Source organism: Puma concolor, chromosome B2, assembly GCF_028749965.1.
Source record: "Puma concolor isolate L17-30 chromosome B2, mPumCon1.1.hap2, whole genome shotgun sequence".
NCBI classification, from domain to species: Eukaryota; Metazoa; Chordata; class Mammalia; order Carnivora; family Felidae; genus Puma; species Puma concolor.
In genome coordinates this window covers 63,495,551-63,515,482 of record NC_141671.1, presented here as the reverse complement: position 1 = coordinate 63,515,482, position 19,932 = coordinate 63,495,551, and the positions used below count along the sequence as shown (strand labels likewise).

Here is a 19,932-nt window from a genome sequence, read left to right as displayed (position 1 = left end):
TAAGACAATTAATTATTCCAGTAAACATTTCTGGGACCTTTGTTACTTATTAAGCATTGTTCTGGAGTTTCAACAGTAAAGGAGATGTAAAAGAATTCAGACCAGTAAGGTTAGCTGGGTTGCAGCTTAGTAAATGTTTGTTCAGTGACTTGAAACAAAGACATAACTCTTGTCGTTTAAAAGGCTTATTCTTACTTAGCAGATCTATAATTGTACAGTTACTAACTCAACTTTCTGAAATAGTTTTTTGAAAGGAAAAAAAGCATGCCTGAGAATGCTTCATGGTTACATTTTACTGTACAAAATAAAAGAAAACGAAAAGTAAATGCTAATGTCTCACCTTCAAATAGTACTTAAACAAACATTTAATCCTGCATGTTCCATTATCATTATTTCTTGTCAATGAATCTAAATGTGAATATTGTTTTCCTTTGGTCATTTACCTAATTACTTTATACATAGAAACTCTGAATAGGTATACATATTCAGAGTTGTTATATAAAGGTTGTTGAGGACTTTAAAGAATATATCAGAACTGCACAATTCTACAATTTTACTACAATAAAGACAAGGAAATTTTGAAATCAGAAAGAACCTTTGAGTTCAACTTCACAATTTACATATTAAAAGTTCAATGATTTGCCCCCAAATTAATCTAAATCCGTTTGCTTCACAGATGGTATTACAGGAGTCACTGCTCTGGACAATTCCCTGCTTTATCCATTAAATCACTCATTAAAATACCCAGTAGTCTACCCTAAATAAAATTTCAATTCCCTTGACCATAAATTTAAGAAGTATGGAATAACCTGGCTTTATTTAAGTGAGTGAGTTCCATGGTATTATACAAAACATGATTAATAATAATACAATCTAACTTTGTTAGTTCTGTAGGAAAACAAGTAACTCACTATCTAAAGCATTTTATGTTGAATATTTTACTTGCATTCACTATATCACGCAGCAGCAAATAGGGTGGATATTGCACATCACGCTGCTTATATTTTGTTTGTTTGTTTATTTATTTATTTATTATTTATTTATTTATTTATTTATTTATTTATTTATTAAGGTGCTTCTATTTTACAGCTGAACTAAAGGAAGGCACTTGCTGAGTGACCGGGGCAAGTTTAAAAATTTCTTGTTATGTGAAATTAAATTTAAAACCCGAGTCATCTGATTCTAAGTTAGTGTCTAGTCTAGAGTTGTTGAAAGATTAGCTTCATACAAATGAACTCCTTATGGAAATGAGGGTCTAACTTTGAGTATCTGGGTACGTTTAACTTTACCACATTTCTTTTCAAATGAACATCATACACAGAATTAGAGGCAATGTAACCAGAAATCCATTTTATCTGTAATCCTGCATACCAATGTGTTTTAATCAAACCAGTGGAAAAGTTGAGAGAAAACTTATTTGTTTTGAAATCTGTTATTGGTAGAACAAAAGGAAATACGGACTGATTCAAATTCAGAATGCCCAAATTCCATCCAGAGAAAAAGGAGTTAAAACTATACTTCCCATAGTTGTCTTTCTGGTTGAATGTGAACCTGCATTGCATCTAGAGGGGCACTCCATGACTCACCAAGTAACATACTAATAATTTGCTGCACATGGAAAGATTTCTCCCAAACAATCATAATTAGTCACTGCCGCTGCAGAAAACTTAGTTACTTCCTTGCAAGGCTTTTTTCTGTTGGACTGAACTCTAATTGTGTTTATTTACAATGCTATTTGTTATGCCCCAGGTATAACTGTACAGATCATTCAGTCTTTCTTCCCTAAAAAGTGGAAGCTTTATTCATGAGGGTGTGAGTAAGAGCTCACAACTCACTGTTGTGTTGAACTAAAAACAAAACAAAACAAAACAAAAAAAACAAAAAACAAAACAAAACAAAAAAACAAACGATTGGTCTCAGACCTCCTGAAGGAGATGGGGTGAAATGAAAGAAATGGGTCATCCTGAGTGATAGCATCACTACCCAAGTAGGTGTGAATGATGTTTTCTGTGAGATCAGGTAAAGTAGTTAAGACAATACAGCAAATAAATTAATGTTGGTAGAACTGCTATGTGTAATTGTTTCCTTTAGTGTCTGGGAGGAAAGAAATCAATGGATTTCTTCCAAAAATAGTTCTCTAATTGAACAACAGCATTTTTTCTTAATGTAGCTATAATTGAATATTTATTTAGAAGCAAATTGAGATCTTGTGCAAATGAAGAACAAAGCATGCATTCCCAGTCATCATGGCACTCCTTTAATTTCATGTAATGCTGATGAACAGTACCATTAAGTGCAAATAAAGAGAGAAGACAGATTAATTTTAAAACGACCCATTCTATTACAGAGACTTCAATTTTTTCTTTTTCTTATTTTTTTCCCTCAGTCTTAAGGCAAGTCATGATTAGTTATAAAAGAATTGCAGGGCTATAATCAGAGACCAAAATTGTCTTTTCTAGTTGTTTTGAAGTGCATAATATGCTAATAAGCTGTTCATTAAATTGGTATTTTCTATTTAATTTAAGAAAAGGCTCTTTGTATTAACAAAGCTTGTTTGACTATTTTCATAGAATGGGCTATAATCACATTTTTGGAATAATTTACAAAGATTATAACAGCTTATTACTTCGTAGCTTACCTCAAAGTGGGCAAAATTAGATCTAAGTTTTTGTATAGGACTGCTCCAAGAACAAATACCGATGATTCATCTAATTCTAGAAAGAATGAAATTAAAAATATTAGTGAAACAACAAGAAAAATACTGTCTTATAAAACTTTAATCTGCTCATTACTAGGGGATTCCAGTACTTGCTGATGCAAAGCCGAGTAGAAGAAATGTTTTCTTAACCATGCATGGGGCAGATAAGCCCACACACCATACATATTAATGGTAGCTCTAAAAGATGTGTTTTCAGTGGCTTTGTGTCTTATGAAGTAACCTTTCTTCACCAGGCTGAGACCAGAGGCAGCTGTAGGTGCAGCTAAGGAGCTTCAGAGACAACTTTCTCTTGGAGTTTAAGATATATGGTCAAGATCTCCAAGGTAAAAATCAAGACTACAATGTCACTGTTGAAAGTAGCCATTAATTTTAGAGGCTTCTGAAGATGTTCTTGAAACTTAATTTTTTCTTAAATTTGCCTTTACATACCAAAATAATAACTACAAACCAAAGCAAAATTAAAAATGACTGTAGAAAGTGGTATGTTTCCATACCTCAAATTAAAATATTATGCCACATGCTTTACATTGGGATAAAACTGACATTACTGAGACTTAATTATGTCAAGGGCAGATCTATAATTTGCATTTTTCCATTTTAATAGGTCCTTTCCACCAGTAAATTCAGATTTAAAGACTATGTGTAAGTCTTCTGTATTTACAAAATTAGACCCATGATTGCAGACTAAGTTGTTTAACATAAGCAGATTTGTATCTAGTGTACTATTAAATAACCTTATTAGAAATGTTTTGTTCAAAGCTCAAATTATGTCACATATTTACCTTTTGATGATACAGGAGTAAAAATGCTTTTTGGAATGACTACCCTATCTTCTGAGTTTCTTGCCCAGTCAACCATTCCCTTTCGTCCTTTCATTGGGAAGTTGATGTCTGTTAGAACAGATGCTGCAGGAAGCTTCTGAATGCTAGCCACTATTAGAAAAGAAGTAATAATGTTAACTAAGATCTTTCAGTGGAATCAAAATTGATCAAATTACACCTTGCAATATATTCAAAAAGTTTTGAGCCAAATTCTATTAATTAGAGCTACAAAACAGACTTATTTCCTAATATTAGACAATAATCATTAAGGTTGCCAATTCTTTTACTTATCAATTTAGATTTCTATTGCTTTCCCCAGGAATCATACACATGGTCAATGGGGTGTATTCTGAGAGCAGCATGTACTGCCACGCGGTTGTTCAGAGTTGACTTCCATTCCAATGGTTATAAGTTCATACTGTGTTTTTTGCTAAGCATTTTGATTAACACATTTGATTCACAGACTGAAATTTGTGTTTATATCTGAACTTTGTTCTCGGAACAAATTTTCTGCATTTACATGTGAATGTCATCTTTGAAAGAAATTTTTCATGGATTAAATGGGGTACCATGAAGGCATGGAAAACAAAGGCATATTACTCTTGAAGACAGAACTGTCATAATCCAACTAATAAAGCACCAGTAATGCTATAACCACAGAGACAGTATAATATGCAAAAATATTTATCAAGTAGATTAATAACACAAACTTTTTAAAACAGCCCCCTCCATAATTGAAAGTAATAAATGGATACTTAGAGTGTAGAATTGTGTCTTTACTTGCAATAAGTATTTTAATATATATTGAAAAAAGTCATGAATGATATGTTTGGTAATGCCTGAATTTTTTTTATTATATCTAACAATTATATATGCACACATATATACATATATACATACATAATAAAATTATAAATACTTAAGTACTTATTGATTATATACATTTTCAATTAAGAAATGTAATTTGTACAACTTTTACAGAGGTTCATACTTGTTCTACATGAAAGTTTCAGGTATCTCATGGAGGATTTAAATAGATAATGAAAAAAACTATAGCAGCCATTACAATAGTAAGCTAAAGTAAGAAACCATTCAGCTCCTCATAAGTGGATTTCATTCTGAAGAAACTTGTAATTCAAATCGAGAGAATGAAAATTAGAAATTTAACAATATTAGTTGTATAAATATATTGCAACACTGGCTTAGTTCCAAATTGAAATGGTTATGTATTATCGTACTTTACTAAAGCTCTTTCCGCTATTATAGACATCCATTATCAGCATAGGATGAAATTTCATTTGGCCTGTAATTTGACATAATAAGCTTAAAAAAGGATTTTGCTACTAAATGTTGAAAGAAAGAGGGTGCTGGGTAACACATAAATTACTTATGGATGTTACATGCTGGTTTTGAATAACAGCTATAATTATTCTGCTTTCTTTAATTTTTCAAACAATATAGTCTTTGTTGTCCATAAATAAACCAGTTCACATGTCCTAAAAGGTCCAAATCCTCCACTGCAATAGATGGACAGGTCAGCAAATTGGTAGCACATTCTTTCTTGAGGGTCCTATAAGTTTTATTTAATCTGCAAAATTAAATTCATTTACTACCAAATTCCTTGGCTCTCACTTTGGTTTTCTTGATATTTAGAGGAAATTTATTTCACCTCTTTGCTCTAAAAATTGATGAAAAGAAATGAAGATGTTTCTGACTGTCACACAATTGGTTTCTGTTATAAGGGAAAATAAATAAGAGATAAATTGTTGAACCCTGAAGTCTAATAATTCCTCTGTTACTATATTCCTTGGATAGAAAACAAAAAACAAATGACCAAAAAGAAGCAGTAACAAATGGAGGAAGCACATTCTTTACCAACTCTATCACTGTATCCTGAATAAGCTCTAGTCTAATGGCATGTCCTTAAATATACAAAAATGATAGAATTAAACGTGCATGCATCTCATATTATGAAATGCACTCATTCTTCAATCAATGGTACACTGGCTATTGAATTATGACTATATAGGTTATATTGTATTTTTGAACACAGTCTAGATTAAACAAATATAAAAATCAATTAGGATCAGCATTTAATTTGTGCAAGAAGTCCTTTAAATTGCAGTCTTGAGCATAGGGAGTACATGAAAACAAACACTTATTCATTGATTTTAGTAGAAATGTAATTCTTAAAGTAAGATGATATTTTCAATAAATGCATTATAAAAAAGGATATGACTTCATAGGCTGATGAGATTCAAATGTTAGTATTCAAATTATCAGTGTATACACGTTCTTTAAAATACAAAATATTTATAATATTACATCTTTACCTTAAAGCTACCTAGGAAGATGCCTTAGATGACACTGTGGTTCTTCATGATCCTGACATGATTAACAAGAAAACCCATTTCCATATAGCAAAAATAGTTCAAAGATGACTTTTATTTCCTCCTTCTTTCAGTCCCTGTACCAGACACTTGGACCAATCCAATCCTCAATCTCGTCCCTCCTTCACTGAGTTTGAGTGTCCAAAACCTTTAGGTAAAACTCAGATGCAGTCTTTAGGGAACTGGAAAGCTCAGATGTTAAGTGAATACCAAAGAGGTAGGATTAAAAGTGAATGCTTTAAACTATGCCAAGTTCATACAAATATGTGTCCAGTGCTGACAAAGGAACATAAATGCAGAGCATAAGTGCATAGTCTACACTCTGTTTCTGCAGTAATTGCTGCATTAAAACCAGTCATTGTGGGTGGTTAGATAAATAGAGCATCTTTCCTCAAAAACTGAGAAAACGCCTTTCTTACAGAAGATTAAAGTGCTTAGAAGAAACAACAAAGGACACAGTGTCCCTGAACAAATAGGCACATCTCGAATGCTCCAAGAATTATCCTAAATTCACTGTATCGTGTTTTCATTACAACACTAGATTTGATTTCTTATGCAATAAAAATAGGTGACTCATCACTGATAAACCTTGCAGCAAAACCAGCTGCACTTTCATTTTCCAATTTTAAAACTTTCATTTTGAGTTTGGATATGCAGCATAAAATTCCTCCTCATGAGAAAGCATAAGGAATCCTTACAGACTCTAAAAGCACAAGGTCGGTTTTTTTGTTTGTTTTTGTTTTGCTTTTGGTTCATCAAAGCAGGGTGGAGCTTTGAACCTTGTCCCTGAGGAAAATCATGAGGTTTTAGCACTTTGCCCTAATTGAGGTTCTGGAGAATGGCAACTCTGTCATGTAATGTCATGTCAGGTAATGTGAATGGCCCACATACAAAAGCTCGGGTTAATTAATATGATGCAGCAGTTGCATCATGGACAAGAATGGAGGCACGTAAAAGGAAAAGACTAGAGAGCCAAAGTACACCGATGAATGCTGGAGGGATGAGAAAATGGGAAAATGAGGGCTAACAGGGAAAAACCACAGTTTTCCAGATGGCTTAAGTCTGGGATTCAAATCCTAATATTTTAGAGTATAATATCTTGTTTGTTTGTTTGTTTGTTTGTTTTTCTGGGCCAGTCGCAGTTTCTCTTTGCTATTTTGTGTAATTATGGAAAGCATACCCTACCACTCCCAAAAGGCTCCTTTTAGAAGATAAATTTCATGTTCATCTTATAAATTGTGCAACACTGGGCATTGCCTAACTTCTTTGTGCCTCAATTTTTTCTTCTGTAATATGGGAATAATATTATCCACCTCACTGAGACGCTGGAAGATGAAACTAGTTACTATACGTCAAGAAGTAAGTCAGATGCCTAGAACAGTATGTGGGTAATGCTGTGTAAGTGTTAGCTATTATTTTTTAAAAATTTTAAACATTTATTTATTATTGAGAGACAGAGAAACAGAGCATAAGCATGGGAGGAGCAAAGAGAGAGAGACACACACACAGAATCCAAAGCAGGCTCCAGGCTCCGAGCTGTCATCACAGAGCCCGATGTGGGGCTCGAACTCACGAACCGTGAGATCATGACCTGAGCCGACGTCAGACGCTTAACTGACCGAGCCACCCAAGTGCCCAAAAGACATTCTTTTTTGATTGTGCTTCAGTGACTTTGGCATGACATTATGTATTTAAAAGTTTATGTTGGTTATCCAAAGGTAGGGATTGCATTTAACCAAAGGTAGGGATTATACTTAAAATAGAGCTCATCCCTTAGTACTTAAATGCGGCACCTAGGGAGCTAAGGTTCCTTCTTACTCATTCTCTTTCCTTCCTTCCCTCCCTCTCTCCCTCTCCTGCCCGCCTCCTCACTCTCCTCCTCCCTCCTGCTGCTTCTTCTTCTCTCTCTTCCCACCTCTATGTCTCTCTCCTTGTCTCCCTCCATCTCTATCTCTGTCTCCATCCTTCTGTCCCTCTCCCTTTCCTTTTCCAATAGAATCTTCCAGAGGGAAGAGGTTGGGTTCTCTGGTTATTCGGCCACACAAAGTCAGCCAGGTTAAAAATCTCAGTTGGAAAAGAAACTTACTGCATCCTAGGTGATAGATTCAGTATTGCCATTGCAGCCAAGGCCACAGTCTGCAAAGAGAACTTCAAAAGCACTACCCTTATGCAGTGACCTAACTTAGTGCAGCAATTCACATCGTATAAGTGAGTGGCGGAAACTCCCAAACAAGGGAACCTTATCATAAACAAAAGTGTAGATGGATACAGAAAAAGAAGTTTAAGAGATGCCTTAAAAGGGATATTGACGTTTCCAAAATATTTAAAGTTTGCATCATTTTTCATGTTGATTCAGAGGGAACAACTTACAAATTGGGTCTTGACTCATCAATATGAGGAAATTGGCTAGTTATCAAAATGGATTTGCTTGTGGAAAACATCACTCAGTATTACTAGATAGTCACTCCACAGTTTTGATATCCCATATGAAAAATATGGCAGGGAAGGAAGTATGCACTGCATCAGTGTGTTAGAAAGTAACAATTAGTTTTGTTTGTGTACCTAATGCAAGCACAGAGGGGCTGAGCAAAGCCTACATGTAGTGTTATCTGTTGGCATTTAGCAGCTTAAAAAGTCATGGTTTTTATCTTTATATAGAAATGCTGAGTGCTTTATAAAATACTGAGGGCATTTGGGAGGGAAAGGAAGGACAGCTGACATTTATTGAATAGTTGCCATGACCTTGGCATTTGTTAGACATTCCTTAATCTATTCAACAAGTATGTATCAAATATCTTCTCTGTGCTAGGCACTGTTCTTAGCACAGCACTTAGGCAAGTGCTTTACACGTGATATCTTATTTAATAGTTAAAACAACCCTTATTTAATATTTAAAGCAACCCTAGGAGGTGTCATTATTATCAGTATCCTCATTGTTATTATCCCTACATTCATTTACAAATGAGGAAGTAGACTCTGTTAAAGTGGTAACATTGTGATTCAATTCTCAGTTTGCCTACTCAGAAGTATATGATTTTGCACTGTGTGGTGCAGTTTGATTTTACCTAACAAATCAGCAGCAAATTTACTTTGTCTTACTGTAATATTTTTGCACTAAATATAAAAGACAGACATAATAATTCAATGAGAGGAAATGAAGCTATTCTCACGTGTCCAGCAAGAGATCAAAACTAGATACTACTGAAGAATGGTGATTATCAAAAGGGCAAATAGACACGTACTTTAATTTGTCCAGCATATCTTTACGTTCTAACATCTCCATGAAAAATCACATTCCTGTGAGTGGTTTACAGGAAACAGACAATCAAATGGCCAGTTTTGGTTGTTTTTCTCATTACCCTGTCTCCCCCATTTACTCTGTCTCTTTTCCCAAAATGCCAAGATTGGAATGCTGAGAGCCCAAGAGAAAGAACAGGTTTGCTAGAAAGTGGCATGCAGGCATGACTTCCCAGGAAATGGAACCACTAGGCAGGGGCATCTGAAAGGAACCAGTGCTCTGACAGCACCTATCAGTTCTATCCCGCCATCACCACTAGAGTGAAGCATCCCCAAGTCCCAGGACCAGCACACAGAGATTTAGATGAGAAATACTCTTCTCTTTAGGAATTTACAGATTTTTCTTTTTAAGAGAAAAAGTAGGATCCTCTGATTTTTCTTAAAAGTAGACAAACTAGACGGGCAGTCAAAAAAGGACCTATATGGCATATCGAGCATACTGTTTTCAACTTGTTACGTTTTAATGACTTACTATGTATAATGAAACTTTAAATACTTAACCATTTTGCATATTCCTTTCCAGCATCAAAATTAAAAAAAAAAACTTGCAAATTACTTGTGAATCATTAGCTTCAGACTCTGTTTTTTATCCATTGGCTGCTTTGTATCCAAGCCTGGGAGACTCTGCACAGCAGGGCACATTCTTATTCCTGCTCACAGTACTTTTGCCAGATTTTAGTGCTCTCCATGGAGGACTCCCGTGGCTTGCTCTCAGGTCACCCCTACTTCCCTAACATGTAATCATGCCTATGCACATGGTACATCCATAGCCTACATGTGACTCTCATTAAAGCTAAATCGTCTCAACCAGGAATTGGCAAATTATAGCCCACAGGCCAAATCTGTCCTGTTAGCTATTTTTTGCATGGTTTGCAAGCTAAAAATGGTTTTCACATTTTTAAATAATTGAAAAAATTCAAAAGAATAATAATATTTCTTGGCATGTGAAAATTATATGAAATTCAAATTTCAGTGTCCACAAATGAAGTCTTGGAATATAGCCACAGCCATTCATGTACTTACAGTCCAGGGTTGCTTCCATGCAACAATGGCAGGGTTGAATAGCTGCACTGAACACTGTATGGTCCACAATCCTAAAATATTTACTGTTTGGCCCTTTGCGGAAAAAGTATGCCTACATTTGTTCTGGACATATGTTGTAGAGCTATTTTTAAATATTACAATTTACCTTTAAAGAGAAACACATTCTAAAAAACACATGAGTTTCTGTACTTATTCTGTTATCTATTACATGTTCTTCCCACCTTTTCTTTCAGTACTACACTGAATATAGTGGGGATATTTGAGCTGATTCCACCATTTTTCTTTTAGTTTTCAAAAAGAGTATGAATGAGTGTTTTACAGTCTTACAGAAACAGTCATTTAAAAAAAAAATGTTCATCTTCTCTACACAAGTAGTTCATGATTTTACTCCTAACACGAATGAAAAATAAAATGTGATATGGTTAATCATTCTCGTATGTATACCTGAATAGTAAAAACAAATCAATATAGAAAATTTTTTAGGAAAAAAGTTTTCCCTCTTCTCCCAACCAGTTAAATTAAGAACAGAATTCCTTCAGAAGAAGGATCATCAGATGATAATCAACTCAGTATTGAGACAGAGAGACAGAGAGAGAGAGAGAGAGAGAGAGAGAGAGAGAGAGAAAGAGAGAGAGAGAGGGAGAGAGGAGAGAGAAATATTTTGTACATGCAACATTATTAACTTCTTTCTCTTTATATGCGCACATATGCATGTGTGTGTATAATAAGAAAGTTTTGATATTTAAGGGACTTTCAGTATTACTAGTGAAGAATTAGCCAAGGACCTACTAGGAATTAGCACCAATGCAGGCAGCAAACAACTAAAGCCAACAATTCAAGGACTTCCCAAGATAGTGACTCATCCATTCCCAGAAAAGTAATAGCAACAGACAGTGCTAAGAGGTGAAAAGGGAAAAGAGATCATTGTAGACCGAGAAATTCACTCTGGAAATTCATTCATCCAACAAATCTCTATTGAGCCCTGAGAATATTCTAAGCACTATTTTGATACTGAGTATTTAGCAAGTGAACAAGAGACACAAAGTCTTGCTTTTAAAGAGCTCACAGTGGGGAATACATGCAATTAGTAAGGGAACAAACAATTCAGATGATGCTAGATTGAGAGAGGTGGCATAAAAGAAATAAAGGATGAGATGGAACACGCTTGGCTAAAGAAAGCTTCGTTGAAGAGGTACAGTCTGGGCTGTGGTTTGATGGTTAAGTATGGCAAAGGGAAGAGGAAACTGCCTATGCTCTGCGAATCCAGAGCCTGAAAAAGGTGTGTAATGTTTCATACATATCAGAACAGTAGCATCTGGGTAGGAGGAATGACATGAGGCTTTAAAGGCATGAAGCAAGGAAACTTAATATGTCCTAGAGATATAATAACATTTCTAATAGGACAGAAAGGTTTAGGCAGAGAAATAGGAGAAAAAGCAAAATAAGATATTGTAGGCTAAGGGATCTAGAGCATGATCAAATTTAGAATTTGAAGATATAATTAGATACCTTCTAATTAGAAATAATAATTGACAATGTGGACATGGATAAGTCCTCCTAAAGAGAGAATATAATGAGCAGATTCATTTATTCAGCAAATATTAATTGAGCACCTATTACATGCCAGGCACAGTTATGGTCACTGAAAATAAACCAGTGAACAAAAAAGTCAAAGTCTTTGCCCTCAAGGGACTGGCATGATATCTGGGATTGGTGTGTGTGTGTGGGGGGGGGGGGGTGGATAAAGACAAGGAACAAATATAACTAGCCAGAATGTCAGTAATGATAAATGATATGATAGATAATAAGTGAGGTTGAGAAGGTTTACTAAATAAGGAAAACTTCTTTGGTAAGCTGGCATTTTTGCCAACATCCACAAGAAGTGAAATGGTGAGTTATGCAGATATTAAGAAGAGAACAGGAAAAAAAAGCTGAGAAATGTAGTTTAGGAAAGGCTCACTTTAGGGGGTAAAGAGAAATAAACATAGAAAGACATCAAAAATTATGGGGTGCCTGAGTGGCTCAGTCAGTTAAGCGCCCTATTATTGATTCCCGCTCAAGTCATGATCTTCTGGTTGAGATATCAAGCCCCTCATCAGGCTCAGTATAGAGCATGGAGCCTGCTGGGGATTCTCTCTCTCCCCCTCTCTCTGTCCCTCCCTTAACCCTTTCAAAATAAATACATAAAGTTAAAAAAAAAGACACCAAAAATCAGTGGAGAGAGAGAAGAAAATTGCAATCATGAACTAACTTAAGAATGGAGAGATGCATTTTAATAATGAGAAAATGGCTTTATGAGGGGTCAAAGGTTTTATAAAGATTATGGAGAAGAGCCATTGGTTTGGTTTTAAAAAAAAATGGAAACAATACTCTAAGATTAGTTTCAGGACATGATCTATTGTAGAGGTTGGTAAACTTTTTCTATAAAAGGCTCAACAGTAATATTTTCAGCTTTGTGGGCTATTAGGCAATTACCCAATTCTGCTGGTATTATATGAAAGCAGCCATACACAATTCATAAATGAATGGTCATGAAAGAAAACATGATGTTTAATCATGTTTAATTGTTTTCTGTGATCAGTATTGTATTTTTTTTAATTCAACAAATGTTTATCGGGCAGAACTCTTGATTTCCTACCACCAAACCACTGTCTTCCCCAGTGTCACTCACCTTAATAGAAGGTGCCACCATTTATTCAAATGTTTAAACCAAAAACCTAAAGGTCATCTTTACTTACGGTTTTCCTTTGCCTCCTATGACATCCATTAACACATGCTCTCAGTATTATTTCTAGAGCTAGAACATGTCTTAAAACCCTACCCTTCCCTCCATCTTCATTCTAATACCCTCTGGAAACCACCAGAATCTCTAACCCAGATGAATTCAAGGGTTGCCTAACTGGCCTTCTTGGTTCTATTCTTTTCCTCTGAATTTATTCTCTCAGAAACCAGAGTTATCTTTTAAAAAATATAAATCAGATCATGTTGTTCCCTTTCTTGAAATAATTCAATGGCTTGCCAGTGTTTTTGGAATAAAATCTAAATCTTATACAATGGCCTACAAGGCCCTGCATGGGTTGGCTTCTCTCTCTGCAGTCACATTATACATGGCTGCTTGTTTACTGACCCAGATCAAGTGGTACAGGTCTTTTCTTTTCCACCACAGGGCTTTTCCTTTCTAACGAGAACATTATTTTCTATTCTTATCCTTGAGTCTCTGCTAACTTGGTCTGTTTTAACTGCCCTAGCTAAAGAAATTCACCACCACCCCTTCCTTGCCATTGCTCTCTATTATATCATCCTGTTTATTTTCTGTATGGCCCTGATCACAGTTAAAAATTGTCTAGATCATGTATACTTGTTTATTGTCTGTTTTTTTATATTAGATTATAAGCTCAAAAAGAAAAGGTATTTTCTCTATTTATCATTGTATGAAAGGATCCTAACATACAGTAGGTCAGACACAAGTCCTCACATATTTTTTTTATTTTTAATGAATTTAATTTTATTTTTAATGAATAAGGTCTACGAAAGACTCAATACAAGGAAATAGGGTACAATGTGATCACTTTGTGCCCTGGAGACAAAAAAAAAGATCTAGTTTTCCAATTACATTGTGATCTTTGGCATGATATTTAATTGCTCTTCAGTTTGACCATCTGTAAAAATCAATAGCCTTTCATGAGGATTAGTTGAAGGCAGTTGGTTCATTCCCTGTACATAGTAAGACACAATATATGCCAATTCCCTTTTATCCTTTATCTCAACCATTCTCTGCCTTGGGTAAAATATGGTAGAAGATCCAAAATTAAGAAAAGACAAAATCCTGACACAGAAAGAGTTTACAAGGGAGACAAGAGATTACAATAAGACATTTATTTCACATAAATATCTTAAATATGAGCCAAATAGGTAATAAGAATGTTTCCTCTGAACTCCAAACCTGTCTACTGAACTACTCAATTCACTGTCTTCAGGAATCTTAAATGTAGCATATCTGAAGCTTAACTCTTGATTTCTACTCAGCCAGCATATAAATATGCTTTCAGTATGTAGTCTTCCCCATATCTATAAAGGGGACCTCCATCCCACCCTTTCCCCAAGACAGAAAATGGGAAGTTATCCTTGATGTGTTCATATTTTCATCCCCAGAATCTCCTTCATCATTGTGCTTGCTGTTTCTCTTCCAAAACACATCTTAAAGTTGTCTTTGCATCTCAACTATCTCTACTTTGACTGCTACACAATAATCCATCAAGTCTTTAAATTAAAAAAGTCACTATATTCATTGCTCATTCTTGTGCCACTTTACACACTGCAGTGAGAGTATTTCTGAAGCAGAGTTGAATCATTTTACTCCCCAGGGAGTTCCCATTACACTTGTATAAAATACAAAATCTCTCCAGGGTCTCCATGACCTGGTATTTGACTTTCTCTTCAATGTTATTGCATGACTTGTCCCATTTACAACTACTCTCCAATCACAGTTGCATTCTTTCATTTCACACCAACCCCTCCCTTGGTTAATTGTTATTCAACATCAAGTCTTGGCTGAATGCCAAAAAGAACTTTGTAGCACTGAGCAACTACTACCCCCATATCTAAGTTGGAAATCTTGGTTAGTCTCTATTCATATCATTTACCACAACTTAAATACATCTATGAATTTATTTATTTATCTATATGCATTTTGGTTTTAAAAGTTTTTCTTTTCCATTTTTTCTTATATAATAATATAAATTATATCTTCATTCATCTAATAAGATTTAAAAAATAAACTTATTTATTTATTTTGAGAGACAGAGAGAGCAGGGAGGGACAGAGAAAGAGGGAGAGAGAATCTCAAGCAGGCTCTGCACTGCCAGCACAGAGCCTGATGAGGGGCTCAAACTCCTAGACCATGAGATCATGACCTGAGCTGAATGAAGAGTCAGATGCTTAACTGACTGAGCCATCCAGATGCCCCATTTATCTAATAAGTTTTATATTTAAAAACCTAATATCTCTGACTTCACTCATATGAGGACTTTAAGAGACCAAATAGATGAACATAAGGGAAGGGAAACAAAAATAATATAAAAACAGGGAGGGGGACAAAACAGAAGAGACTCATAAATACGGAGAACAAACAGAGGGTTACTGGAGGGGTTGTGGGAGGGGGGATGGGCTAAATGGGTAAGCAGCACTAAAGAGTCCACTCCTGAAATCACTGTTGCACTATATGCTAACTAATTTGGATATAAATTTAAAAAAAAAATACAATTAAAAAAAAACTTAATATCTTCCCTACTAGAATGTAACCTCCATAAGGACAAAAACCAGATATATTTGGCTCATCTTTTTGTGCCCAGAGGATAACTGGTATTTGGCAGGCACTTAATAACTATTGATTTGATATAATGAAAGAAGAAATGAATAGCAAAAGACTAATTTTAACTGGGGAGGGGGTACTGGGCAAGGTTTAGCACATGACTCTAAAATAATATAAGAACAAAGAGGTGATTTCAAGTTGTTTGTAGAATTTTGGCCACTTCATCTTACCAAAAGGAAACCATGAGCCTTATGCCTTTTTCAAAATAAGAACTGAGGTTAGACATGTGTGCCTAACCAAATTTAATTTTTTGAAGAAAAAGGAGGAACAAATAGCAGTAACAAGAGACCATCTACTGAGCAGTTAAGTGCCAGCAATAGTGTGTTACCTCACTTGGCCCCTTGACACACTCTGAACTAAGTACAGTCAATCCCATTTTGCAGACTAGTTTTGGATCATTATGTTGTAAAAAAATGTTCTTTAGTCCTAATGGCATGATAGTAAAGATTCATGAGTTCACAATCTAAACTAAACAAACTAAAGAATGACTGGTGGAAAAAAGGTCTTACATGAGCTCTATATTTGTAAACATCATTTCTTTCCTGTAAGTTCAGAAAACATTTTTGGTCTTTGGATCTTAAAACCAAAAAACAAACAAACAAAACAAAAAATCCCTAAACAATAATTTACACCTCCTCTCCATACACCTGCATGCACAATCACATAAAAATACACACTCTGGGATTAAACTGAGTGCTCTATTTCACTATAACTTACATGTAGTTTAAAAAGGCATACCAGTTACAATTTTCTTTCATCTATGTGGTTGAAATTATACTACACAATATATTTACTTTTAAGAAATTTAAAAAGTAAATAATTGTATTCCATATTTCTAATATGCTACGATATTTTTGAAATATTATGGATTTTTAGAATAATTTTAAAGACATTAGAGGTTACCTTAATTAGTAAGAATATTATTATATTTGAGAAAAAAATTTAAAAAGGAAGGAGTTAGGCAAAGTTAATTAATTGGGCAAAGAGTTTGGGGAAAGTAAAAGGAGACTATCTAGAAAAAAGAGAGGTAATGATTAATGCTACCAAATAACAAAGACAGATTCTTCAAAAAGAGGAAAGTTCATATTCCAAAAAGTAATAAAGTAGCCCAAGTGGGTGTTGAAATTAATTATTAAAACATTTTGTAGTGGCAAAGAAAATTTTTTAGCATCTTTGTCTAAATTAATATCCTTCTATATTCCTACTGCATTTTAGAGCCCTATTTCAATGTATCAGGCTTTGATTTCAGAATATATATATGGATATATACCAATTATCCAATATAAACTATTCCCTTATGAATTATTTAGTCCCTACAACTATAACATTCTATTTTGTAGTTATTAGCTAAACCTTAAATAAAATATTATCCTGTATATAGTTATATATTCTTTAAAGCTTGTTACTCTTGGGTACTCAATTTAGTTTAACTTCTATTAAAAAGCATCTTCATACTTTGATCTAACTTAAAGCAAAACAAAACAAAACAAAACAAAACAAAACAAAACAAAACAAAACAAACAACAACACTACTTTTCCCCTAAGCCCAGAGTATAAATTTTAATAGTGTCTAAAACAACTGCATATCAGATTTGAACACTGACAAATATTTTAGAATATACACACACAACCACACCCACTCACACCTGCTCTCTCAAATTCACACGCCACAAACCAAATCAGAAGATCATATTGAAGAAAACACATTGAACTAGCCACATAAGTAGTTCTATTTCTAAAGTTAAAACTCTTCATATGAAATATTTAAGTAGGTAAGAAAAGCAGAAAAATAGTTTTGACTGTTCAGAAGCCAGTATTCTAATGACAAAGAGAATAATTCACTTGTAAATTCAGAGTATATAATTCTGCTACAGAATTATTTGACGCATCTATAGGGATAATTGATGCAGTTTTGTAGACTACAGGTGATGTATTACATGTTAAGGAGAAGACATTATAAAAGTAAAGCAGAAAAGATTCCTGTGTGTTAACTGGATCTGACTAATGACTAATAAGAACAAGGAAGAGAAGAGTAGCTTCTTAAGATAGAGAAGTGCAAATACTATTGAAATGTTTGTTGGGTCTTTAGAATCATGACACTACAAAGACAATTGGGTAAGAAACTCATTTTAAAATAGGCAAAGCACGAATATATTTTTAGGTTTAATTATATTATCTGCCTAGAAGTCTGGGATCCTGGTCTGCTTTGTGAAATACTAGTGAGATTAGAAAAAACAAACAGAAACACAGGGTATTAAATGTAGGTAAGAACTTCAGCAGTTCCCTAGAGGGACAGTCTGTGGCTACTGGAGGTGGAGGGACATGCCCACACACCCAGTAAGGTGCAGAGCCCATATTTCGCCCTGTATTTGTTCACTACCAACTACCAAGGGCCTAGTACATGCCAGGTGCTAAATATATGTTATGTTTAATATTTACAATAACACTTTAGGGAAGATATTATTATCTACACTTTAGAAAGGAGCCTACTGAGGGATTCAGAGATGAAATAACTTGCAGAAGATCCGTTTGTTGTGGTTTAGTCAAGGTTTGCAGCCAAATCTAGCTCCAAAGCCAGTATATTTTCCTAGATACAAAATTGGATCCCTGTTAGCATTGACATCAAGTCACCAGTGTTTAATATGAGTCATATTTTTCAGGTGTCAGATTCAGATGAGAACTTAAATAAGTTTACTCTTTAGCAAAAGAAGCAATGGAGAAGGGGAATAATTTAGCACAGAATTCCTGGTATAACCAAATAAAATAAGACTTTTGAAAAAGTAAAACCATAAGAGTGGAAAAAAATAAAACTTGTTAAAAGGGAATTGGTGCCTCTTTTCTCTTCACTAGTTATTGTTACAGAGGCAGACTACTATTGCCATAGAGAAAAGCAGTTATTGCCATAGTGACAGTTAAAATGGAATTGTTTTTTGTACTCACACAAATTCGCAGCCACATCCCTCTAATTCAGTTGAATAGCAAAACCAGAAAGAAGGCATCAGTATGCTAATTTTAGCAATATCAAATCCTTATTGCATAAAGCAATGGAGACTAGAGGTATTATAACATTCAAGTTTTGATTTTAGTTGGCTTTAAATTTTATGTTTCTATTCTGGCCTGTAAGTGCCTACCAGATTCTGAAGGAATTAACTTCTAACAGAAGAATGCAGTCACACTGTGAAGATTTATCATCCCAACATGTTTTACATACAGCATTCTCCAGGGAGCTAGGGAGCCATGTGGCCCTTGTGTTAATCCCATCTCTAAAAGCCTTTCCCTAGTTGTAGTTTTTCTCTGGGTCTCTTGAACTGAGGCAAGGCACTGATTCCTTTACACAAAACTCCTCTTCATAGCTTCCCTAGGATACAGAATCCACAAACAACTTCTTTGCAAAAACTCATGTTCTTTATAGGGAATAATTAAAGAAAACTCAAACCCAAAATGTTTGTGGTTAGGTTTATGTGTCAACCTGTGGGAAACCCATGAATTCTCAATCTATATTCTCACCAGACGTCTTAAATTTTGAAATTGTGTCTCTCCATTCAGGACAGCTTTCACAAACCATGGCCAATAATATACCAAGATTTATCATAAAAGTATGTATCTTCACCATCTGTGTTACGTGTATTTCATCCTTGAGGCTTTGAACTCTTTCTCATAAGTATACATAGGTAGGGAGGAGTCAATATTTCATCTCCTTTTCCTATTCATCTACCAGTACTGCTGAGAAGTACTGTGCATTCTATATTGTATATTTCCATCTGAAATTCATGTGACCTTATTAGTTTTCCTCAGATCATGAGGATTTTCCCAGTAAATATAAAATCCAAAAGAAATGATATGCCTTAGAGCCAAAGAGTTGGTCTTTATCTAGACATTCTCACTAGACAGTTACTGAAAGAATGGAGACTGAATGAGTAACAGGTTCAAAAAATTTTCACTGGCTTAGAAATGTCATAAAAGATTCATTTAAGGTATAATCATATATCCTTTAAAAATGTGTAATTAGGGGGCGCCTGGGTGGCGCAGTCGGTTGAGCGTCCGACTTCAGCCAGGTCACGATCTCGCGGTCCGTGAGTTCGAGCCCCGCGTCAGGCTCTGGGCTGATGGCTCAGAGCCTGGAGCCTGTTTCCGATTCTGTGTCTCCCTCTCTCTCTGACCCTCCCCCGTTCATGCTCTGTCTCTCTCTGTCCCAAAAATAAATAAACGTTGAAAAAAAAAATTTAAAAAAAAATGTGTAATTAGCCAGAAAACAATTTTTAAATTCTTAATAAAGTAGATATATATGAA

General features: G+C 34.8%; 1 protein-coding gene across 4 annotated transcripts in view; it reads right to left on the bottom strand.

Moving 5' to 3' along the window:
- The window catches only part of ADGRB3 (adhesion G protein-coupled receptor B3), a 731,624-nt gene that overhangs the window by 314,942 nt on the left and 396,750 nt on the right, over positions 1-19,932 (bottom strand). For all 4 annotated transcript variants that reach the window (XM_086707169.1, XM_086707168.1, XM_086707167.1 and 1 more), the window contains 2 exons: positions 3,502-3,651; positions 2,639-2,714 (listed from right to left, as the gene is read on the bottom strand). In XM_086707169.1, coding sequence (XP_086563295.1) covers positions 2,639-2,714; positions 3,502-3,651 — 226 coding nt within the window. The remainder of the gene's footprint in view (positions 1-2,638; positions 2,715-3,501; positions 3,652-19,932) is intronic.